The sequence below is a fragment of the Chiloscyllium plagiosum genome, unplaced genomic scaffold, assembly GCF_037043375.1.
Source record: "Chiloscyllium plagiosum isolate Xiang-an unplaced genomic scaffold, Cpla_swu_hap1 HiC_scaffold_25, whole genome shotgun sequence".
NCBI classification, from domain to species: Eukaryota; Metazoa; Chordata; class Chondrichthyes; order Orectolobiformes; family Hemiscylliidae; genus Chiloscyllium; species Chiloscyllium plagiosum.
In genome coordinates, this window is record NW_028270163.1 from 56,311,407 (window position 1) to 56,336,845 (window position 25,439).

Here is a 25,439-nt window from a genome sequence, read left to right on the forward strand (position 1 = left end):
TTCCCTACAATATGGAAACAGGCCATTCAGTCCAACAAGTCCACACCGACCCTTTGAAAAGTAACCCACCCAGACCCATTCCCTACTCTATATTTACCCCTGACTAATGCATCTAACACTATGGGCAATTTTAGCATGACCAATTCATCTGACCTGCACATCTTTGGATTGTGAGAGGAAACCGGAGCACCCGGAGGAAACCCACAGAGACATGGGGAGAATGTGCAAACTCTGAACAGATAGTCACCCAAGACTGGCCAATATTTATCCCTCAATCAGCATCATCAAAAAAAACATGTCATTTGCAAATCTGTGGGAGCTTGCCTTGTGCAAATTCCCACATTACAACAGTGACTGCATTTTTCAAGAAAAATATCTTATTATCTGTGAAAGACTGAAACATTCTGAGGTGGTAACTAGCACTATGGAAAAACAAGTTTTACATTTCTTTCCCATTGTGTTACATACAGACAGAGTGGTTTTAAAGGCATTTAGCATTCTTGCCTTTATTGCTCAGTCCTTTAAGTACATCTTTGCACTGTGGGAGAAAACCCATGCAGACACAGGGAGAATGAGCAAACTCTATACAGACTGTTGCCCGAGGCCCTGGTGCTCTGAGGCGGCAGTGCTGACCACTGAGCCACCATGCCACCCTAATGAAGGTGCCCAGCATGGGCAGAAGCAGGCATTCAATTGAATTTGCAACCTCTTTTATCCACAGTCTCAGAGGCCTAGTGTATATGACTCAGCCAGGATCCTTTAACTCAGTGCATGCTGGTGGTCGAGCCTGGGATGTTCTTGCATCCTTATGTCATTTGCAGGGTCTGGGTGTTACTGACAAAGCCTTTGAGGCTAATGAAGGTCTTGGGGGCGGGGGCCACAATAAGCATTACCAGCTTTGCTTCTTCCCATAAATATCTTGAATAACTCGGCCACCGGGCTGCGGAATAGCATATGGAGTTTAACTTAGATAAATGCGAGGATTTGCATTTTGGTAGATCAAACCAGGGCAGGACTTACAGAGTCAATGGTAGGGCCTTCGAGAGATCTAGGGGTACAGATTCATTGCTCCTTGAAAGTGGAGTCACAAGTAGAGAGGGTGGGGGTGAAGAAAGCTTTCAGCATGCTTGCTATCATAGGCCAGATCTCTGAGTATAGCAGTTGGGATGTCTTGTTGCAGCTGTACAAGGCATTGGTGAGGCCACATTTGGAGTACTGAGTGCAGTTCTGATTGCCCTACTAGAAAAAGGATGTTATTCAACTAGAAAGAGTGCAGAAAAAAATTACTAGGACGCTACCTGGACTGGATGATTTGAGTTATAAGGAGAGGTTGGTGAGGCTGAGATTTTTATTTCCTGAAGCATACAAGGCTGAGGAGTGACCTTATAGAGGCATATAAAATCATGAGAAGCATAGATAAGGTAGTTAAACAATAGGTTTCCCCTGTGGTAGGGGAGTCTAAAACTAGAGGGCATAGGTTTAAGGTGAGAGGGGAGAGATGCAAAAGGATCCACAGCAGCAACTTGTTCACACAGAGGGTGGTGAGTGTCTGGAACGAGCTGCCAGAGATAGTGGAGGAGGTGAGTCAATCTCGTAATTTAAGAAAACATTTAGATAGGTACCTGGATGGGATAAGCGTGGAGGGATATGGACCAAACATAGATAAATGGGACTAGATTAATTGTGAAAACTGGGTGGCATGGACAAGTTGGGCCAAAAGGCCTGCTTCCATGCTGTAGACTGCTATGACTCAGTAGGAGTTGGGGAAGTCTTGTTGAGGTTGTACAGGACATTGGTAAGGCCTCTTCTGGAGTACTGTGTCCAGCTTTGGTCACCCAGTTATAGGAAGGATATTATTCAGCTGGAGAGGGTTCAGAAAAGATTTACCAGGGTGTTGCTGGGTATGGGAGCTTTGAGTTATGAAGAAAGGCTGGATAGGCTGGGACTTTTCTCTAGGAAGGGAGATTTCAAGACTAAAGGACACAGGAGAGAGATTTAAAAAAGACATGAGGGCAAATAATTTTTACACAGAGGGTGGTTTGTGTGTGGAATAAACTTCCAGAGGAAGTGATAGATGCAGGTACAATTACAACGTTTTAAAGACATTTTCGATAAGTACGTGAATTGGAAAGGTTTGGAGGGATTTGGGCCAGGAGCAAGAGGTGGGACTAGTTTGGTATGGGATTTTGATCAGCATGGACTGGTTGGACTGAAGGGCCTTTTCTCATTCTCTATGACTATAAAGTGACATCCCTCGAAACCTGAGTACAACTTAATTTGAAAAACTTGCTTGTAGTTAAAAGGAGAATGCTGTTTACCTGCAGATATCTATGCGTGAAGTGATGTGATCCTTCTGGATGTAGAATTCCTTACTGTCCTTTAAGTGACAAACTATATTCTCGTTCTCATACACAATGGAATTATCCGGCAAAGTTAATTTATAATGGAGATACAGTTTACCGACCTGGAGAGGCAAATGAACATTAAGGAAAGTCAAACAGCAGTTTTGATTCTCAACTGTCCCTGCCTCCTCTACCTGAACCTGCCCCCAACCCCATTTCACAACTACAGTAATAGGCCGGAGGAACTGGAATAACAACCTGGTTCATGCCTCTACTTCCACAGGATATTCTTATTAACAAATCCTACTTCTGAAAATGCCTCTGAATCACTGAGCTCAAAATGGGATAATAAAGAGTGGGACAACTCCACACCCTGTGCACTCAGGTGTCAGTGTTGAGAGTTTAATATGGGTAGTTATTGTGTCCCTGTAGACACATTTTTTAAAAATTCTGCTTAACTTTGCACTGAGGAAATCCTCTATATGTGGCTCAGTCTCAATCTCATGACCACTTCCTAAATATGGGCCTGCCCAAATAGTTTTCTGGAGCCGTTGGGGAGTTATACATTAACTCTGAACTCTAAACTCTGATTTAGTCACCATCCCTCAAATGATAGAAATCTTGAAGATAGCAGCAGTAGACCATTCAACCCCTTGAGCCTTCTTCACCATTCAATATGATCGCGGCTGATGATCGATCTCAATACCCTGAATGAATGCTCTCCCCCTCTGCCATTTAATATATATGGAGGTGACGCCTAGTGGTAACATCACTAGATCAATAATCCAGAACCCCAGGTAATATTCAGGGGATCTGAGTCAAATCCTGCATGGTAGATGGTGGAATTTGACTTCAATTAAAAAAGAAATCTAGAATTAAGATTCTAATGATGACCATGAAGCCATTGTCAGTTCACTAATATCTTTTAGGGAAAGAATTTGCTGTCTTTACACATGACTCCAATTCCAAAACAATGTGGTTGACACTGACCAACCCTCTGGGCAATTAGGAATGTGAAATAAGTGCCAAATCACTCAGTGACATCCACATCATGTGAATGAATTTGAAAATTTTATTGGGAGAAGAATTCTAATTATCTAAATAAATCAATGGGCAAAGCTTAACAAATCTCTCTAACCTCGTTTGTAACTGAAAGTAAATTTGTCAAGAAAGTGTCCACCTTCCCCTCAGTCATTTTCACATGCACTAGACTCTTACAGGTGATAAAACCAAACACAAAGACCATTAAACCTTCAAATACACATCAAATTCATCTCAATGAAAGACAAATAAACTCTTCCATTGTGCGGTTTTCAAATTTGTCTATCATAGCTTCTCTTCTCTGCTCAATAATATGGGATTCCGAATGAATTACCATTTGCTGCCATCTAGTGCAGCAAAGGTGCTGCTAACACCTCTTCTAACTTAGCTACTGATTTTTCCTGAGGGCAGGCAGGATGGGATTGTGTTGGGTCTGTAAGAGGAGAAATGTAGCCAAAGAAAAGCATTCTTGGCACACTGTGAAACTTAACAGCAAAGCTTTAGCATCTGAAGTGAGCCATGTATGGATTAAATCAGGTGGACCATAAAGCTTTAATGCACTCTACTCCAATGCACCTTGATCCATATTTTAGAACAGCAGTATCTACTGTTCAAAATTAACGTAGAACATAGAACAGTACAGGCTCTTCAGCCCTCAATGTTGTGCCAACTTTTTATCCTACTCCAAGATCAGACTAATCTACATACCCTCCATTGTACTATCTTCCATATGCCTATCCAAGAGTCGCTTAAATGTCCCTAATGTATTTGACTCTACTACCAGAGCTGGCAGTGCATTTCACACACACACCACTCTCTGTATAAGTACTGTTAATATACTATTCTGTAAATCATAGAATCAATTTAATGCAATATACTAACACCACCTCAAAGCTAGGCTGAGACTGTTCAAACCCAACATGATTATAAGTAACTGCTAAGTTTTTGACTATGTTAAAAGGTGCTATGTAAATCCTAATGGTTGCTGTTAAAGGTGCAAAGAGGACAGAACTTGTATCGCATTAATATGATGGGTTGCACATGGCTGGGGAGGTTTGACAGCAAAGGTGCTGGTGCTTTCTGTAACTTCCCTTTGATGTTGACACAACCTCAGGGTATAGGGCACATGTAGATTACTGTCGAAACCCGAAAATGTAAACTATCATTCAGGACTCTAATACAGGCTGCAGAGCGAATACTGCTCCCTCTACCACCCCCAGTGGTCAGTTATTGAAATCAGTGAGAATTTCAACTTTCCCGCTTCCACATCACCATCAGAAATGGTCTAAAAAAATCATATCTTGTTCAAATCTAGCCTTTTGAACAAAATGTGATGAAAATTGTGTAAGTGGTCCTGAAGAAATAATTTTATAATCAAGTTGAATAGTGTTTGGATACTAATTTTCAATTTTTTTTAAAAAGAAAAGGTTTTCCAGTAGATTTTAACTTGTACCTTCACCCAAAGTGATGTCTCCAGTTTTTACTCTGGCTGGGTGAAAAAAGTCTCCAAGTTAAATATTTTGTACTTAACTGCAAATTTTTGTTTCCTATTTGAGTGTCAAAAATTCTTTATTATGACTGTCTACTTGGACAGGCTAATGGTGTTACTGCAACTCCATAGGGGGGACTCGCCAGTAAGGAAGTTGTAATATCACTGCCCACTAACAGTGGTAGAAGTCTCACCAGGCAGTAACCTCTGGGCTAATATATCAACTTGAATCAGAAGGATTTCATTAAGAAATGATTGAGTTTGGGTCCAACGGTCTGTTTGTATCCAATGGGAAAACAAACAAAATTTGCCCAAAACACCAACTTATCAGAGGCGAATCAGATCGATCTAGAAAGGTGTCTGTAAATAGATTCTGATATTAAAGTCCAACTTCAGATGTGTGGATGATTTAAATGTTGTGGAAATTTTCTTTCTACAGCTACAGAAATCTGACTGTCACAGATAATCACTTGAAATTCTGTATTTTACATTAAAAATAGAGACAGCTAGCAGGCATTCAGGCTAAACCCATCAAAGAAAAATAAAATACAACGAAAGCTGGAAATCTGAAACATGCACAGAAAATGCTGCAGAAACTCAGTGGGCATTTATGAGGAGAAAAACGGAGTTAATGATTTGAGACCAGTGTGACCCTTCTTCAGAATTGCTGGACTTGAAATGTTAACTCTGTTTTGCTCTCCATAGATCTGCTGAGTTTCTCCGGTATTTTCTGTATTTGTTTCAGGGCTAAACCACGATGTGTTCGGGAAACAGCTAGATTTACTACACCAGAAATGTTTCAGACAGATGGATTAATTCAATGGGAAACATTTCCACCAGTAAGTACAGAAGGAAAAGTACTACCACTAGGGGGTGCACTGGGGCCAGCTTAGTGAGTTGCTGGCACTACCACCTCAATCGGTAGTTGTGAGTTTGAGTCTTCCAAGACTTCATTATATAATGAAGGTTGGTATGTTGAGGGACTGATGCATGGGCCACGTTTTGAAGAAAATGTTGGACTGGAGACTCCAACTGCCTGTTGAGGTAAATGCAAAAGATCCCCTGGCATGGTTAAGAAAGGGAATTCTCCTTGGTCTTGGTCAGCATCGCCCTTCAGGGGCAGGTCACTAGCTGTCCAATAAGGGTGTCATTCCTGTTTATTTGGAAATTGTGAATTTATAAAAAGGAACTTCTGTGCTGCATTATAAACATTACAGGTATCACAACATGTATAAAATTTTAATAAATAGAATATTTACCTGTATGAAAATCATTGACTTAAGCCTTGCAGCAACATTACTACTTTGTAGATCTTCATAAATGTGACTGAAATCATCGTGGTGGAACAGCCACCTCTGGATGAATGGAGCCAGTGAATGGATAAAGTTTTGGACCTTTGGACAGGGGACGTAATTCTCAGTCTGGACCTCCACACTGATGCAGCTGGAGAGTGGCTTCACCCCACAGATCTCAAAAAATAAGTTGCGATCGTCTTCATTAAATCGAAACTCTAATGAAAGATATGATTACATTTTACATAATGTAGACCCAAACACCATTATAATGTTTAAAGTTTTTTTTTCAGTTTTCTCCTAACGGTGCTGACTTTTGATTTACAAGGCCCTCCGATACCCTCCTTCGAGGTGGGCCACGATAGACTACAAGCAAGGTACTACTCCATGAGGTGGACAATCCAAGCAGTTTTCCACATTTTTCAGCAGATTAAAAAAAGCACAGAAAGAGGGAGCAGAAAGCCTGACAGGTTTTAGTTTTCCTTTCTGGTCTAGTGGTGTTGAGAGGAACCCAATCATAGTTAAAACGAAGCTTTGTGGATAGAACTTAGGAATATTAAGGGGCAGTCACTTTACTGAGAGTGTATTATAGGCCCCCAAAGAGTCAGCAGGAAACAGAGAAGCAAATATTTACAGAGGTGTGTAAGAGGGGATTTCAAAGATAAATTGAGATAGTCAAAGTTTGTGAGAAGATTTGTAGCTCGGGTGCTCGTTGTTGTGGTTCTGTTCGCCGAGTTGGGAATTTGTGTTGCAGACGTTTCATCCCCTGTCTAGGTGACATCCTCAGTGCTTGGGAGCCTCCTGAGAAGCACTTCTGTGATCTTTCCTCCGCCATTTATAGCGGTTAGCCAGAGGAAACATCACAGAAGCGCTTCACAGGAGGCTCCCAAGCACTGTGGATGTCACCTAGACAGGGGACGAAACGTCTGCAACACAAATTCCCAGCTCGGCGAACAGAACCATAGTCATAGTGTTAAGGGTTTAGAGGGATTGGATTTCGTGGAATGTATCCTGTGGAGCTTTTGTATCAATACGCAGAAGGCCCAACAAGGGATGGTGCAGGGCTGGACCTAGTTCTGGGCAAAGAAGCCGAACAAGTGTTCGATGTGGCAGTGGGGAGATATTGTAGCAATAGTGACCATAACATGGTATCATTGAAATTTGTTATGCACAAGGGAAAATACGGCTTGCAAAAGTCAGTTTTGGATTGGGAGAAGACAGATTTTATTAAAATAAAGCAGGATCCGGCCACTGTTAACTGGGAACAGCTCCTTGTGGGTCAGACTACAATGGAGCAATAGGGGTGCATCCAAAAAGGAGCTGGGGAGAGTACAGGTTAAACATGTACCCTCTGGGGAAGAGTAGGAGCATAAGTCCAGGGATGTCTAGGACAATTCAGAACTGGAGAAGGAAAAAGAGTAGAGCTTTTAGCAAGTCCAAAGGGAGCTGCAGCCCTAGAGAAATATATAAAGTGCAAGAAGGAACTTCAGAAAGCAATTAGAAGAGCAAAAGGAGGGCAGGAGAAAGGACTTGTGAACAGGATTAGGGAGAACCCGAAGATATTTTATCAATGCATTAAAGGGAAGAGGTTAACCAAGGGAAGAATACAGCCCATTAGGGACCGGGGGGCAACCTGTGTGTGAAGTTGCAGGATATAGGAAGGGTGTTGAATGACTATTTCTGTTCAGTCTTCATGCTAGCAAAGGAAAACATAGGTACAGAATTCCAGAAAGGGGACTGTGAGGAACTTGCACAGTTTGACATAGGATATGGGGATCTTGGAGGCTTTATCAGGCTTAAAATCAGTTAAATCCCTTGCCCAGATGAATTGCATCCTAGACTGCTGTGGGAGGTGAGGCAAGAAACTGCAGGGGCTCTGACACAAATTTTTAATTCCTCTCAGGCCATGGGGTGAGTGCCAGAGGACTGAGGCATGGCAAATGTGATTCCACTTTTTAAGAAAGGTGATAGAGATGAATCAGGAAAGTACAGACCTGTGAGTCGCATTATCAGTGGCAGGGAAACTACTGGAGAAAATCCTGAAGGGCTGAAGTAATACCTACTTGGAAAGCATGAGTTAATTAAGGATAGTCAGTATGGATTTGTCAGAGGGAGGTCACGCCTAACAAACTTGTTCGAATTTTTCAAAAATGTAATCAAGTGTGTGGATGATGGAAGTTCAGTTGATGTAGTTTATATGAATTTTAGCAAAGCCTTTGATAAGATACCACATGGGAGACTGACTGAGAAGGTTAAAGTATGTGGAATTGAGGGAAACTTGGTGAGACGGACCAGAAACTGGCTTAGTCATAGGACACAAAGGGTAGTAGTATCAGGCTTTTCGAGTGCCTGGAGGCTGGTGTCCAGTGATGTACCACAAAGATCAGAAGGAGCATGAGGGGAAGCATGTCCCTGGACTGTGCAACATACTTTGGTGCAGCTGAGTGTTGGTGGAGTGGACTGAAGGCTTGGAGCAGAGCGGGTCAGTTGTTGGACTGAGGCTAGAAGTGGCCAGTCAGACCATGTGCTTGCTGAGCTGCTGCTCCTATGTAATATCAATCTGAAATTCTTTAGCGGACTGTCATGTCAATTCTTTAACTATGTTATAACTACCTTACGTCTAACTTATCTTTAAACACTAAGTAATGCTACTACTTTTCCTTCCATTCCTCTTTGGTTCCAAGATTTATACCTTGGTACTTGTACCTAAGACGGCACCACTAGAGGCAGCCATTGTAAAACCTTTTCACTGTTCTCCTGTACTGCAGTATCCGTGGATAACGAAGGATATTCTATTCTATTCTTGTTAGTAATATACATAAATGATATTGGTGAAAATGTGGGGAATGTTAAGCAAGTTTGCAGATGACACCATGATTGGTTGGGGTTAATAGTGAAGAAGATGGTTGTAGATTACAGGAAGATATGGTTGGGCTGGTCAGATAGGCAGAGCAATGGCAGATGGTATTTAACCCTGATCAGTGGAAGGTGATGCACTTTGGATGAAGAAACAATATGAGGGAGTATTTAATGAACGACAGGACACTGGGTAGCTCAGAGGAACAGAGGAATCTTGGGGTAATTCACTGATCCCTTAAGTTGGCGTATGACAACTTGTCTTCATCAGTTGTGTCATACAAGAGTAAGGAGGTAATGTTGGAGCTGTACAGAGCATTGATTAGGCCACCGCTGGAGGACTGTGTGCAGTCCTGGTCACCTCACTACAGGAAGGAGATGATAGCACTCGAGGGGGTACAGAGGAGGTTCACCAAGCTGTTGGCTGGGATGGAATAGTTGAGCTATAAGGAGATACTAGATAGGCTTGGATTGTTTTCTTCACAGCAGAGAAGGCTGAGGGAAGAACATGATTGAAGTGTATAAGATTATAAGGGGTACGGTCAGGGTGAATAGAGAACACCTTTTCCCCTGGGTTGAGGGGTCAATCATGAGATCGCTTTAGGGTAAAGGGCAGCAGATTTAGAGGGGATCTGGGAAAAAAAAATGTTTTCACTCAATGGGTGGTGGGAATCTGAAATGGACTGCCTGGGAAGGGTATTGGAAGCTGGAAACCTTACAACCTTAAAGAAAACATTCAGACAAGCATTTGTAATATCATAACATTCAAGGATATGGGACAAATGCAGGATTAACATGCCTTTAGTGGTAGTTATGTCAGTGCAGACTTGATAGGCCGAAGGGCCTTGTCAGCAGTGTATGATTCTATGACTATGACTCTATAATGGTGATCAGCCAGTTCAGCAAACTGGAGGCCTGACATTGAATCCTAGTCAAGAATGTGTTGCTGAAAAAGCACAGCAAGTCAGGCATCTTCCAAGGGGCAGTGGAGTTGACGTTTTGGGCAAAAACCCTTCATTCTTGGGATCTTTCTTGTAAACTTCCTCTGGAATCCCCCCAGAGCCAGCACATCCTTCCTACATACGGAGCCCAAAACTGCTCACAATATTCCAAATGCAGTTTGACCAGAGCTTTATACAGCATCAGTAGTACATCCCTACTCTTGTATTCTAACCTTCTTGAAATGAATACCAACATTGCTGAAGGGCTTTTGCCCAAAACATCAATTTTCCTGCTCCTCGGATGCTGTCGTTTCCAGCACCACACTCTTGACTCTAATCTCCAGCATCTGCAGTACCCACTTTCGCCTATATTGTATCCTATTTGAGTTCTGACACATCAGGCAACATATTTACTCATTGGGTAAATTAGATACATTTTTTCCCTACAATAACATTTATAGATTCAAACTAATTGTGCCACATTTTAGCATGTAAAACCTCTATAAACTCATTCTTTACCCTGATCTGCTATGTCTTTGATAAGATTCCTGACCCCTTACGGTTAACATGCAGGTTCAGTTGGCAGTTAGAAAGGCAAATGCAGTGTTAGCATTCATGTCAAGAGGGCTAGAATACAAGATGAGGGATTTACTGTTTCAAGCTCTGGTCACACAGCATTTGGAATATTGTGAGCAGTTTTGTGCTCCTTACATAGGAAGGATGTGCTGGCTCCGGGGAGTCCAGAGGAAGTTTACAAGAAAGATCCAGGAATTAAGGGCTTGTCATTTAAGGAGCAGTTGAGGTGTTGGATGAGGGAGAATTTCATCAAAACCTCCAGAATAATGAGAGGCCTGGATAGAGTAGAAATGGAGAAATTGTTTCACTCATAGGAGAGACTAGGACCCAAGGTCACAGCCTCAGGGTTATGACCCTTTAGAACTGAGGTAATGAGGGCAGCATAGTAGCTCACTGTCAGTTTCTCAGGGTCTGTTTCCATGCTGTATATCTCTATGACTCTATGTATAAAACATAAAAGGCCTGGCAAGCATTGAGGAGAAAGTGAGGACTGCAGATGCTGGAGATCAGAGTCAAAAAGAGTGGTGCTGGAAAAGCACAGCAAATCAGGCAGCATCCGAGGAGCAGGAGAGTTGATGTTTCGAGCATAAGCTCTTCATCAGGAATGTGGGGGAGCGCAAGGTGGCTGAGAGATAAATGGGAGGGGTGGGGCTGAGAGGATGGTAGCTAGGAATGGAGGATGGTAGCTAGGAATGTGATTGATGGATGAAGGTGGGGGATGATGGTGATAGGTTGGAGCGGAGAGATGGGATGGGAGATGGACAGGTAAGACCGTTCAAGAGGGCGGTGCCAAGTTGGAGGGCTGGATCTGGGATAAGGCAGGGGGGGGGGAGGGGAGATGAGGAAACTGGTGAAATCAACTTTGATCCCATGTAGTTGGACGGTACCAAGGCAGAAGATGAGGTGGTGTTCTTCCTCCAGGCATTGGGTGGCTAGGATTTGGCAGTGGACGAGGCCCAGAACTTGCATGTCCTTGGTGGAGTGGGAGGGGGAGTTGAAACGTTCTGCAAGTTGGCATCCTGTCTCCCCAGTGTAGAGGAGACCACATCGAGAGCAACGGATGCAGTAGATGAGGTGTTTGGAGGTGCAGGAAGATCTCTGCCAGATGTGGGAGGATCCTTTGGGGCCTTGGATGGAGGTGGGGGGGGCACCATTTGAGGGAAAGAGCCGAGAGTGGAGGGTGGGTTGGTAGGGGGCATGGACCTAATGAGGGAGTCGCAGAGGGAATGGGTCTCTGCAGAATGCTGAAAGGGGTGGGGAGGGAAATATATCTCTGTTGGTGGGGTCTAACTGTAGGTAGCGGATGTGGCGGAGGATAACGCCATATATCCGGAGGTTGGTGGGTGGAAAGCGAGAACTGGGGGTTCTGTCCTTGTTGCTGTTGGAGGGGTAGGATTCAAGGATGAAGGGGTGGGAAGTGGAGAAGATGCTCCTGGAGGGCATTGTTGACTACATGGGAGGGGAAATTATGGTCCTTGAAGTAGGGGTCTATCTGGGATGTTCTACGGTAGAATTGGTCCTCAAGGGAGCAGATGGGGCAAAGGCGGAGGAATTGGGAATAAGGGATAGCGTTTTTATGGTGGGGGGGTTGGGAGGTGGTGTAGTCCAGGTAGCTGGGGGAGTCAGTGGGTTTGAAGTAGATGTCCTGTCGCAGAGATATTCTCAGAAATGTTCCACAAGTTGGCATCCTGTCTCCCCAATGGCAAGCATTGAACCAGTCTCAGATCAAGAACATGAACCAGTAAACTCAATATTCAATAAAACCTCACAAAGCTCTTGTCTTTGTTTAGAACACTTTTGCCTGGACTTCTTTTACCGCCCAAGACTTTTAAACTCATTTTATTGACACATTTTTCCCACATTTAATGTGACTCAGACTAGAAATTTTAATGGTTTTGTTTTCACATCTGCAGATACCAGAAACAAAAAGGCAAATACCAACCACCTTGAAGAAACAATATCAGGTATCAGGATAGGAGAATGGGTGGGTGGTAAAGAACTGTACAGACAGTGCCTTAGGCAGCATCATTTAGCAAAGTTTCACAAAATTCCTACTTTCTAAAGTCCCTTTGTGTAAAGCATAACACTGTACGAAATGACATATTCCACAGCACCCACTGGGTCACTCCTAGCCATCACTGCTCATTGAACATTCCCCACATGCCTCTGCATTATTTCTGCTTCCATAGGCCGACCAGGAAAGCTTCACAAATCTAGGCAGCAAAGATGAACATACAACAGTGTTAACAGTGTTACCTTGCTTCCTTTTGATCTTGGAGTTTAGCAGATTCCTCTCCGCTGCAGGCAGATTGAGCAAACACAGAGAATGTGCTTTAAAAATTCGCTCCAGTTGCTTATTGTCTGGTATCATAGGGGAGCTGGCCAGAGACACCCAACGATTATCCTTGGCTGGAAAGACTTTCTCATCCTTTAACATTCCTAGTTACAGAGACAAGAAAATAAGTCATGATTTGGAGATGCCGGTGTTGGAATGGGGTGTACAAAATTAAAAATCACACAACACCAGGTTATAGTCCAACAGGTTTATTTGGAAGCACTAGCTTTCGGAGCGACGCTCCTTCATCAGGTGGCTGTGGAGCAGTGCTGCAAAAGCTAGCACTTCCAAATCAACCTGTTGGACTGTAACCTGGTGTTGTGTGATTTTTAACTAATAAAGTAAGTATTTATTAGAAAAAAAGAACATAAGTTTCAATGATACTCATATAGACACTGCAGTAAAAAATAAAATAACGAAGGTTATGGGGGGTCAACATTCAATAATTCCCAAATATTCTACCGAATGGTAGAATGTAAGGCCTTGATTGGTATCCTATAGTGACAGAGGGATTTCTTAATAAGTAGCTGAATTAAAGGTAGCTCTTAAAGAGACAGATACTTCCTTGCAAGGTTTTGCATTCTGTAGGCACCAAATCCAATTGTGCTGCAATGAGAATTGTGGTTCCATGGCAATCTTACTCAGCAAAAGCTGTCCAGTGGGGTTAACATAACCTTATCTATATTGAGAGATGTGCTCTCCCTAAACATATTTGGTTCAAGCATATCACATTATATAACAATAAGAACAGAAAATTCTGGAACTAGTTAACAGCTCCAGAAGCATCTGTGGAGAAAATTACACTCACAGACACACAAATGTCCTTACCTTTAAGTGTCTGGCAATAAGGATACTGTAACTCCCAGTTGTCATCATTATCATAAATCTTGCATTTCTCGGCTGGGGGGATCAAAACAAAAAAAAAATCAGGCTATTGACTTGGAGGATATTAGGCAGCTGTTTCCACACCTGCACTTTTCTTTGACTATCTCAATTCCCTGTCACCAGCCTCCTATGTTCCTATCTCTGTAATCGTGAGGCTTACTGCCCATGTCCTAACTGTCACCAAGTCCATTCACCCAACAGCCCCGTGCTCACTGACTTACACTGACTCCCCATTCAGAAAAGTCTCTCTTAAAATTTACTTCCTTGTTTTTGAAACACAGGTACCCCTTGCCTGAGCTGAGAGCTTCCTTCAGATGGCTTGGTTCAGATCACTGCTTTGCTACTGTAAACTTTAAAACTTTAATAACTCTTCAGGGATTGAAAGAATTAGTGACAATTCTTCTTGGAATAAACAGTTTCCCCAAAATGAAAGGGATGAGGAGAAACTGCTGGATAACCTGCTGCCTTGTGAAAAATGGGCAATTAAAATGCCCAAATAAGGAATGTCCTGAGATGAAGGGGTTAATTGCAAGAAAGTTGTTGCAGTAACAAGGAACAGGGAAGCTACTGATAAGTAGGCAAGCTACAGACTCAATGACTGAAGAAGTATAGTCAATGTTGTGGATGAACAGATCTAAAGGATCATCAATAATTTCACAAGACAGAACTGCACTTCAGGATTCATCAGTAGCAGAACTCTAGGGAACCACACTGAACAAGGATTGAACCTTAGACATGCAGAGACAGACGCTGTCGTTTGGAATCAGAGCTAAATTGCACGTTAACTGGATAAGAGCAAAGTTGGGTTGTGAGGTTTAACTTACTCGAGGGGTCTTGTTTTGGTTGCTACATGCAATAAAGTTTAAATAAGTGCTTCAGTATTTGATTGTCAATGAGATTTCTTCATAAGTAGCTGAATTAATGGTAGCTTCTTAAAGAGAAAGATAACTCCCTTGCAAGGTTTTGCATTCTGAAGGCACCAAATCCAATTGTGCTGCAATGGGAACCTTAGTCAAATAGCTACTCAGATATAGATATCTATCACTGTCACAACTAATCCTCCACATGTGCAGATACACAAAACGGTCAAAGCAAGAGACCCTGAACCACATGTAGAAGTAGCAACTTTGGTCACCTACTCTCTCTTGCATCCCACCCCTGCCACCCAGGAAAACTGAAGTCAGTTTTGTGCTCCATTATAGCACCAAGGAGGTCTTGTGGCACAGCAATAGTGTTCCTGCTTCAGAGCCAGTAGCTCTGAGTTCAAGTCCCACCCCAGTAATTAATGGCCAAGGCGTGGGTCATAACACTGCCAAACAGGTCAAGTGTCAAAGTGCAAGTCATTCCAACAAATGCCAATGACAGGTGGCAAGGAGCAGGGAAATTTCTCAGCAGCCAAGTGATGGAAAGAAAATTGGTGCCTCTACCATCACTATTCATAGCACCAAGTAATAAAGATGTATGTACACTGCCATAGCAACTCTGATTCCTTGGGAGATAATTCACTCAGTTGGCTGGACAACTCGTGTACATCACATTGATGCTACTGACACATCTCTTTAAAGCCTCTTCAAGGCCTCCTTAACTGAGAACCACCCCAGTTTCTCCAACCTCTCAGTGCAACATTGAATGGAAATAGGGAAGTCCGTAAATTGGCCTTGTAACAATATTTGATGATGCACACTCACTGGCATAGTGTATTCAGCTTGAAAATGCACAGAAACTGAGGAGAACTCTTACATCATGACAGTAAAAGTACAGGCCTTCGTATCCTAAAACGGTTAGAGTTATCATTGCAGTACAATGTAAGGCAAAATACAATTTAAGATGTAAACCATGATAAATATTTTCATTAATGGTTGCGTGAGATCTCTCCTCTGTGAGAGAAAATTTGAGATTCCCCAAAAAACTTACCTAGAACGGCATAAATCACAGACACATCCTGTAGGATATCACTGCTGGGAAACGATACCTTACTGCATATCAGCACAAGCAGACTCACATAGTGTTTCATAGCTGGTATTTTCTCAACATCTAGAGTCTGTCAATTGAATAAATAAATCAAGTTACAAATCTAGACTCAACAGCAAATATGTAAACAACTACCATACACTCAAGATTAAAATGCTATCATATTGAAACACACAACTGGGCATTTCTCCACTATGGTATTCCTGGTCCTCTAGCAGAGTGCTCTGGAATGTGAATTATGATATGGTCACTTGGAACATTATTCTTTTAAACAAATGAATAAATAGATCATAACCACGACTCGCATTTTCTCTAACAGTAGGAACAAGAACAGTTATGCTGTTGCCATTTACACCTCACCTCAGTGAAATATCTGATATGTTTCTTGTCTATTTTCATTCCCTTAGTCTTTTGCCTTCATCATGTTTTGTCACTGAAGTCATTTTTGCCTTCCACCTTATTACAGACCATTTTCCATTGTTCTTTCTTCTGCAGTTCTCTACCTGAATTTTCTTAAAATCTGATAAATCCCGCAATTCTTCCAGTTGAAAAACCTGGGGTGGGGTCTTTTTGTTTAGAACATGATGACGGGTATAAGGTCTCGGCTCTGCCCTCTGCAACTGGATCCTCAGCTGCCTGACTCACAGACCGCATTCGGTGAAGATAGACAATTACACTTCCTCCACAATAATACAGGCGGCACGGTGGCTCAGTGGTTAGCACTGCTGCCTCACAGCGCCAGAGACCCGGGTTCAATTCCCACCTCAGGCAACTGACTGTGTGGAGTTTGCACATTCTCCCCGTGTCTGCGTGGGTTTCTGTGCAGGTTAGGTGAATTGACCATGCTAAATAGGTGAAGGGGTAGTGTGAGGTGAAGGGGTAATTGTAGGGGAATGGGTCTGGTTGGGTTGCACTTCGGTGGGTTGGTGTGGACTTGTTGGGCTGAAGGGTCTGTTTCCACACTAAGTAATCTAATCTAAAACTCTCAACACTGGCGCCCTGCAAGGATGTGTTCTTAGTCCCACACTGTACTCCCTGAACACCCATGACTGTGTAGTCAAATTCCGTATGAATGCCATCTACAAGTTTGCTGACAACACCACCGTTGCAGGCTGGATATCAAAAATTAGTCAGAATACAGGAAGGAGATAAGAGTGCTTGGTGTCAAGGTGCAACGATGACAATTTCTCAGTATCAGCAAAAGAACTGAGCATTGACTTCAGGAAGAAAGGAGGAGGACACGCCCCTACCTACATCAACGGAGTGAGGTGGAGAGGGTTGAGAGCATCAAGTTCTAGGAGTGGCGATAACCAACAATCTCTCCTGGACCTCCTACGTAGATGTGACAGTCAAGAAGTCACATCAACGCCATAGGCAGCTTAGGAAATTTGGCACATTCATACGGACTCTCGCCAACTTTTACAGATGCACCATGGAAAGCATTCTATCCGGGTGCATAATGTCTTGAAACGGCAACTGCTCTGCCCAGGACTGTAAGAAACTAGAAAGCTGTGTACACAGCCTAAAACAATACCGAAAGCCAATGTCCCATAGATGGACTCCATTTACAACTCTCTTTGCCGCGGAAAGACTGCCAATATCATCAAAGACCCCTCCCAGCCTGGTAATACTCTCTTCCAACCTCTTCCGTCAGGCAGAAGATACAGAAGCTTGAACACACATCAGCAGGTTTAAGAACAGCTTCTTCCCTGCTGTGATCAGACTGCTGACCTCTCTACTTTCAAACCTAATGTTGATCTTGCTTTCTGCACCTTTTTTGCAGAGTAACCCTGTCTGCCTCACTCTGTCTAAGCACCCTATGATCTGTATGTTCTTGTTTGCTATGACTACCCGTACTGCTTGCAATACAAAACTTTTCACTATACTTAGGTATATGTGACAAGAATAACTCAAATTGGTGCCCCTGTTTAAGAACGTGGTAAGGACAAGCCAGGGAACTATAGACCAGTGAGCCTGACATCGGTGGTGGGCAAGTTGTTGGAGGGAATCCTGGGGGACAGGATGTACATGTATTTGGAAAGCAAGGACTGATTATGGATAGTCAACATGGCTTTATGAGTGGGAAATCATGTCTCACAAACTTGATTGCATTTTTTGAAGAAGTAACAAAGAAGATTGATGAGGGCAGAGAGGTAGATGTGATCAATATGGACTTCAATGAGGTGTTCGACAAGGTTCCCCATGGGAGACTGGTTAGCAAGGTTACATCTCACGGAATACAGGGAGAACTAACCATTTGGATACAGAACTGGTTCAAAGGTAGAAGACAGAGGGTGGTGGTGGAGGGTTGTTTTTCAGACTGGAGGTCTGTGACCAGTGGAGTGCCACAAGGATCGGTGCTGGGTCCACTATTTTTCATCAGTTATATAAATGATTTGGATGTGAGCATAAGAGGTATAGTTAGTAAGTTTGCAAATGACACTAAAATTGGAGATATAGTGGACAGCAAAGAAGGTTATCTTAGATTACAACATGATCTTGATCAGGTGGCCAATGGGCTGAGAAGTGGCAGATGGAGTTTAATTCAGTTAAATGCGAAGTGCTGGATTTTGGGAAAGCAAATCTTAGCAGGACTTATACACTTAATGGTAAGGTCCTAGGGAGTGTTGCTAAACAAAGAGACCTTGGAGTGCAGGTTCATAGCTCCTTGAAAGTGGAGTTGCAGGTAGATAGGATAGTGAAGAAGGTGTTTGGTATGCTTTCCTTTATTGGTCAGAGTATTGAATACAGGGGTTGGGAGGTCATGTTGCAGCTGGATAGGACATTGGTTAGGCCACTGTTGGAATATTGCATGCAATTCTGGTCTCCTTCCTATCGGAAAGATGTTGTGAAACTTGAAAGGATTCAGAAAAGATTTACAAGGATGTTGCCAGGGTTGGAGGATTTGAGCTATAGGGAGAGGCTGAACAGGCTGTGGCTGTTTTCCCTGGAGCGTCGGAGGCTCTGGGGTGACCTTATAGAGGTTTACAAAATTATGAGGGGCATGGATAGGAATAAATAGACAAAGTCTTTTCCCTGGGTTGGGGGAGTCCAGAACTAGAGGGCATAGGTTTAGGGTGAGAGGGGAAAGATATAAAAGAGACCTAAGGGGCAACGTTTTCACGCAGAGGGTAGTACATGTATGGAATGAGCTGCCAGAGGATGTGGTGGAGGCTGGTACAATTGCAACATTTAAGAGGCATTTGGATGGGTATATGAATAGGAAGGGTTTGGAGGGATATGGGCCGGGTGCTGGCAGGTGGGACTAGATTGGGTTGGGATTTCTGGTCGGCATGGACAGGTTGGACCGAAGGGTTTGTTTCCATTCTGTACATCTCTATGACACCTTCCCACTACCACAATGCCTGGGAAAGTCCACTGGATCATGTGCCTCAGAGGCTCTTCAGTGGTCACCTGGTGGGTGGACGTTCCATCGTGGTCAATGCCTGGACAGCGAAGCTCTACTAGCCAAAAAGCAGCAAGCATTCTGAAACAGACAGACAGCACTGGAAAAGCTCAGCAGCTCTGACAGCAATCGGTGTTGGGAGAAACCGAGTTAATATTTTGACTCCAGTGACCCTTCTTCAGAACTCACACTGTTTCTCTCTCCACAGATGCTGTCGGACCTGCTGAGTTTTCTCAGATTCTGTCATGTTTGTTTCAGATTTCTACCATCTGCAGTATTAGATTACTTACAGTGTGGAAACAGGCCCTTCGGCCCAACAAGTCCACACGAACCCACCGAAGCGCACCCACCCAGACCCATTCCCCTACACCTAACACTACAGGCAATTTAGCATAGCCAATTCACCTAACCTGCACATTTTTGGACTGTGGGACGAAACCGGAGCACCCGGAGGAAACCCACGCAGACACGGGAGAATATGCAAACTCCACACAGTCAGTCGCCTGAGGCGGGAATTGAACCCAGGTCTCTGGTGCTGTGAGGCAGCAGTGCTAACCACTGTGCCACCGTGCCTTTGTTAGAGGCTAAGCAGTCACTTTGTCAGGCTCAGCATCTGTGGCTGATAGTGGAGAAGCAAGCTAAAGATCACAAAGCACAAGAGAGTAAAAGGACCCTCTGAAGGAGAAAGTGAGGACTGCAGATGCTGGAGATCAGAGCTGAAAATGTGTTGCTGGAAAAGCGCAGCAGGTCAGGCAGCATCCAAGGAACAGGAGAATCGACGTTCCTGAAGGGCTTATGCCTTGGATGCTGCCTGACCTGCTGTGCTTTTCCAGCAACACATTTTCAGTACCCTCTGAAGGGGCAGATAACAGGAGGAGGCTTGTGGGGACAGGCGTGTTTGGAAACATTGACAGGGGAGATGCTTTGAACTGACACTCTACCCCTATCACCCAAATGCGGGGCAGATCAATTCCACCACCCTTGCCCCTCAACCCAGCAGACACACCCCTCTGTTTTACCAGTCAGGATAGCTGCCTTACCTGCTAACTACAGAGTTAATTCTGACAGTGATGCAGAGATGTCCTGAAGTGTTTCTTAACTGAGTACTCAAGAGCCTCAAAGTTGGGGTAAAAGAGGGAAGGGTTTCCCCTCCACAACATAATTCCCCCAAAGGTGTCAATCTCCCAGGCACCAATCTGCCTGACTATCTGCCCCTTGTGTCACCCTCCCTAGCTGGGGCATACAATCCATTTCTTCTATCAACCTCTCTCTTTACAGATGTTGCCCATCTCACTGAGTGGTTCCAGTATACACTAATTTCATTTCAGATTTCCATTTGCAATAATTTAGTTTTGGACTATTTCACATTGTATTTGTATGCCAGACCAGCAGAGCCACATTTATTGCTGATCCCTACTTGTCCTGAGAAAGCAATGGCTTGTTAAATGTATATAGCTCAGACTGGATGGAGATCTGAGGCTCCTTTCCTGACTTTTTAATGACAATCTAGCAATTACTATCTCACAAAATCATTTTACGCTACAAGAACTCATGACCATCTACTTTCAAAGTCATTGTTTCCAACCCCCAATTCTCCCACCAATAGATCTCCAAACCAGGGCTCCTCACTCAAATGTTCCTGCTCCCAGATCTGACTCTTTACAACCCACACTAACAGTACCTGTCCCACCGACCCTTACCCTCTGTGATCCAGGTCTTTCCGATGACATGTCCTGATCTTTCTCTATTCATTTTCTACTCTACCTGATTCAGGGGTGGAGATGGTATGGGAGTTTTGTACTACTGGGTTGGTAATAGAGACACCCAGGTAACACTGAGGACCCGGTTTGAATCCCTGCATGGGGAGCTGGTGGAATTTGGAATTTGAGTCTGAAATTAAAAGTCTACTATGTTTTTTAGGGAAGAAAACCCACTGTTTTTATCCACATGTGACACTAGATGCACAGCAATGTGGCCTCTGAAATGGCCTTGCAAGGCACTCTGTTGTGTAAAACTGGACAGGCCACCTGACACTGACCTTGGCACCAGAAAAGACAATGGCAGAAACAGCCCTGTCAATCCTGTGAAGTCCTCCTCACTAACATCTGGGGGCTAGTGCCAATACTGGGAGAGCTGTCAAACAACAGTCTGACATAGTCACACTTGTGGAATCATACCTGACAATGTCCCAGACACCCACCATCACCATCCATGGACATGTCCTGTCCCACTGGCAGGACAAGCTCATCAGAGGTGGTGGCACAATGGGATACAGTTGGGAGGGAGGTGCCCGAGGAGTCTTTAACATTGACTCCGGACCAGGCAGAGTCTCATTGCTTCAGGTTAAATATGGGCAAGGATACCTCCTGGTGATTACCGTTTACCATCCTCCCTTGGCTGATGACTGGGTACTCCTCTATGTTGAGCAACACTTGGAAAAAGCTCTGAGGATGGCAAGGACACAAATGTCCTCTGGGTGGGGGATTTCAATGTCCACCAACAAGAGTGGCTCAACAGCAGCACAACCGATCGAGCTGGTCAGGTCCTAAAAGACATCGCTGCTAGATTGGGTCTGCAGCAGGTGGTGAGGGAACCAACAAGAGGGAAAAACGTACTTGCCCTCATCCTCAATGATTTGCCAGCTGCAGATCTGTCCATGACAAAATCATTAAGAGTGACCACCGCACAGTCCTTGTGGAGACAAGGTCCCACCTTCACATTGAGAATAACTTCCATCGTGTTGTGTGGCACTATCACTGTGCTATACGGGACAGACTTTAAGCAGGTTTAGCAATGCTGGGCATCCATGAGACACTGTGGGCCATCAACAGAAGCAGAACTGTACTCCAGCACAATCTGTAACCTCATGGCCCGGCATATCTCCCAATCAACCATTACCATCAAGCCAGGGGATCAACTCTGGTTCAGTTGAGAGTGCAGGAGGGCATGCCAGGAGCAGCAGCAGGCACACCTGAAGATGAGGTGTCAACCTGGCGAAGCTGTCAAACAGGACTACGTACAGCATATGCAGAAAAGATCAATCCATTCCACAATCTACACATCAAATCTACACATTATAATCCTGCCACATCCAGTCATGAATGTTGATGGACAATCAAACAATTCACCGGAGGAGGAGCCTCCACAAATATCTCCATCCTCAATGATGAGGATGTCCAAAGCATCAGTGCAAAATAAGCATTTAAAGTCATAGAGTCATAGACATGTACAGCATGGAAACAGACCCTTCGGTCCAACCTGTCCATGCTGACCAGATATTCCAACCCAATCTAGTCCCACCTGCCAGCACCCGGTCCATATCCCTCCAAACCCTTCCTATTCATATACCCATCCAAACGCCTCTTAAATGTTGCAATTGTACCAGCCTCCACACATCCTTTGGCAGTTCATTCCATAGATGTACCGCCCTCTGTGTGAAAAAGTTGCCCCTTAGGTCTCTTTTGTATCTTTCCCCTCTCACCCTAAACTTATGCCCTCTAGTTCTGGACTCCCTGACCCCAGGGAAAAGACTTTGTCTATTTATCCTATCCATGCCCCTCACAATTTTGTAAACCTCTATAAGGTCACCCCTCAGCCTCTGATGCTCCAGGGAAAACAGCCCCAGCTTGTTCAACCTCTCCCTATAGCTCAAATCTTCCAACCGTGACAACATCCTTGTAAATCTTTTCTGAATCCTTGCAAGTTTCACAACATCTTTCCAATAGGAAGGAGACCAGAATTGCATGCAATATTCCAACAGTGGCCTTGGCACTATACGCACATATGCTCAGTAGCAGCAGTGTGCCCTATGTACAAGGTGCACTGCAAAAATTCACCAAGGCTCCTTTGATAGCACCTTCCAAACCTATAACCACTTCCATCTTGGTATTTTATGGCGGTTACATGGGAACACCAACACCTGCAAGTTCCTTTCACCATCCTGACTCGGAAATCTATCGCTGTTCCTTCACTGTCACAGAGTCACGATCCTGAATCTCCCTTCCTAATGGCATTGTGGGTACACCTACACTGAATGAACTGTAGATGCCAGCTCACTACCACCTTCCCAAGGGCAATAAGGGAAAGCAACAAATGTTGGCCCAACCAGCACACGCTGCATCCCACAAATATATAAAAAAAAGAGTAATAAGCCTGAAGCCTAAGATAAACAGCTTTGATCCTCACCTGTGGCTTGTTCCTAAACACTCCACAACCCTCCCCCCACTACACACACAATAATGGACATACTCAAATTCCTTGGCCATAAAATTTAGAGAAAATGTGGTGAACATAAATTGTCATGCATGGTTTTAGACAAACCTTCTGAAATAGATCTTTCATATCGTCCCATTGATGGTAGAAAGGTGCAAGCAGATGAGGTCCATTTGTGTCCTCAGTTTGATATTTATATCGTTGGAACATTCTAGTTGGATCACTCCAAAACACATCCTTCAAATGGTAGAAATTTCCAGAACAAATCGGTTCAGTGCTTCAAAAGAAAGTTGACTATTTACTCCAAATTGCACAGCAGTTAATATCGCAAAAGAAAGTACAATCACTCACATGCTGCCTCCCGCAAGGTCATTGACGAAGGGACCTTGAAGCAGGTCACCTGATCAAAACATCTTTCACAACCCAAGGAAGTCTTTGAAATGCTGTTTGCATTTCAAAATGCACCAACCAATATATACACAGCAACTTTTCACCTGCTTAGTGATGAGATAATCTTCCAACAATTTATTTTTGCTGAGAGACAACTATTGCCCAGAACACGAAGAACTTCCTCCCAATAGTGAAATGGGATCTTTTACACGTAGCTGAGAATTAGTGGGATTTTGAATCAACATCGTATCTGAAAGACAGCACCTTCAACAGCATCCCCCCGACCCCAAGCGAGTGCACATACGTACACACACACAACTGTAATCTCCTCTAACATGGAGTAACCTATGCGGGTCACCATGGATATTTCCAGTTGTGGCCAAGTGACTGGGAGAAGACAAGCAAAATCCAAACTGGAATGCAGTGCAATGTGAAAATTAAAGATAGCAACAGAAGCTTAATCTGAACAAAAGGCCCTCAGAATGCCAACATTTTAGCAACCTCCACATCCCCCTGGTAGTTTTACAAGGCACACATTTGAAAATCAATAGGGTTGTGGATACCTGCTGGGTACAAACACGGCTGGGAAATGTTTGAACAGTTCTGTCAGCTGACTCCCACTGCAGTTCCTTGCCAAGTAAGCGTAAACTCTGTGTATGTGCTCAGCTGATGTCTGAAATTCTGCACCTTCCAAATCACCAGATCCACTCGTAGGCGTCTTCACACACCACGATTTGAAGTGGTTGATCATCATGTCCACAGAAATGGAGGTCTTAATACCTGAGAAAAGTAGAGAATATTGAAACACTCCACAGGGCAGACAGCGTTATTACTGGAGCAGAAGAGCATCTTCTCTTTTTAAAAGAAAAACACTTAGTCATAACAATACATTTATACAGGCCATGTAAAACGGGGAAAAAAAACAGAAAATGCTGCATGTGTCCTGTTGAGAGAGAAACAGAGTTGACATTTCAGTTCACAGATCTGAAACATTAACTCTAGTTTTTCTCACTACAAATGTCACCAAAACTGAAGAATGTGTCTATCATTTTCTGTTTTTATTTGATTTGCAGCATCCACAACATGTTTGCCTTTGTAAAGTATGGATTAGGTTAGACAACATAATGAACGCTGCTCCATTGAAACAGAAATGATGTTAGATTCTATCCTGCAGGTCATAAAAGACAAAATCTGAAATTCAGATACTGTTTGCTGATTCTTCAAGAAATACAGGCCAAGTTATTAGCAATAATTTGCTGAATTGGCCCATCTGGTTATGTATTAAGGATCAAAGTTGGATAAGTTTGTCAGTATGAGAAAGAACCATTGACATATGGATGTTGTACTATTTGAAAAGACCGAATGATTGTACTCTGACCGACAACGTGAACCCTCCCCAATACTAGAATTACTACCAATGACCCAGTAAATCACTGCATTGCCGAAGATTTACACTAACCACTTACATCACACATCCTTTTCTTTTATTTTTCCTCCCCATGGGATGTAGGTGTTTTTGGCAAGTTCAACATTCGTTTCCCATCTTCGACTGAATTGAGTAGTTTGCTAGTGCCATTTCAGAGGGCTATAGACAGGCAACCACATTGCTGCGAATCACATGGAAATCCAACTAGATGAAGGCAGAAGACCTCCTTCCCTGAACGGTTTAACAATAATGTACGGTGGCTGTCGCTGTCACCATC

The 25,439-nt window shown here is 43.6% G+C and overlaps 1 protein-coding gene across 4 annotated transcripts in view; it reads right to left on the reverse strand.

Moving 5' to 3' along the window:
• The window catches only part of LOC122562305 (uncharacterized), a 152,232-nt gene that overhangs the window by 20,901 nt on the left and 105,892 nt on the right, over window positions 1-25,439 (reverse strand). For all 4 annotated transcript variants that reach the window (XM_043715131.2, XM_043715130.2, XM_043715129.2 and 1 more), the window contains 7 exons: window positions 24,300-24,516; window positions 23,455-23,623; window positions 15,672-15,798; window positions 13,701-13,772; window positions 12,794-12,976; window positions 6,132-6,382; window positions 2,319-2,464 (listed from right to left, as the gene is read on the reverse strand). In XM_043715131.2, the coding sequence (XP_043571066.2) occupies window positions 2,319-2,464; window positions 6,132-6,382; window positions 12,794-12,976; window positions 13,701-13,772; window positions 15,672-15,798; window positions 23,455-23,623; window positions 24,300-24,516 (1,165 nt within the window). The remainder of the gene's footprint in view (window positions 1-2,318; window positions 2,465-6,131; window positions 6,383-12,793; window positions 12,977-13,700; window positions 13,773-15,671; window positions 15,799-23,454; window positions 23,624-24,299; window positions 24,517-25,439) is intronic.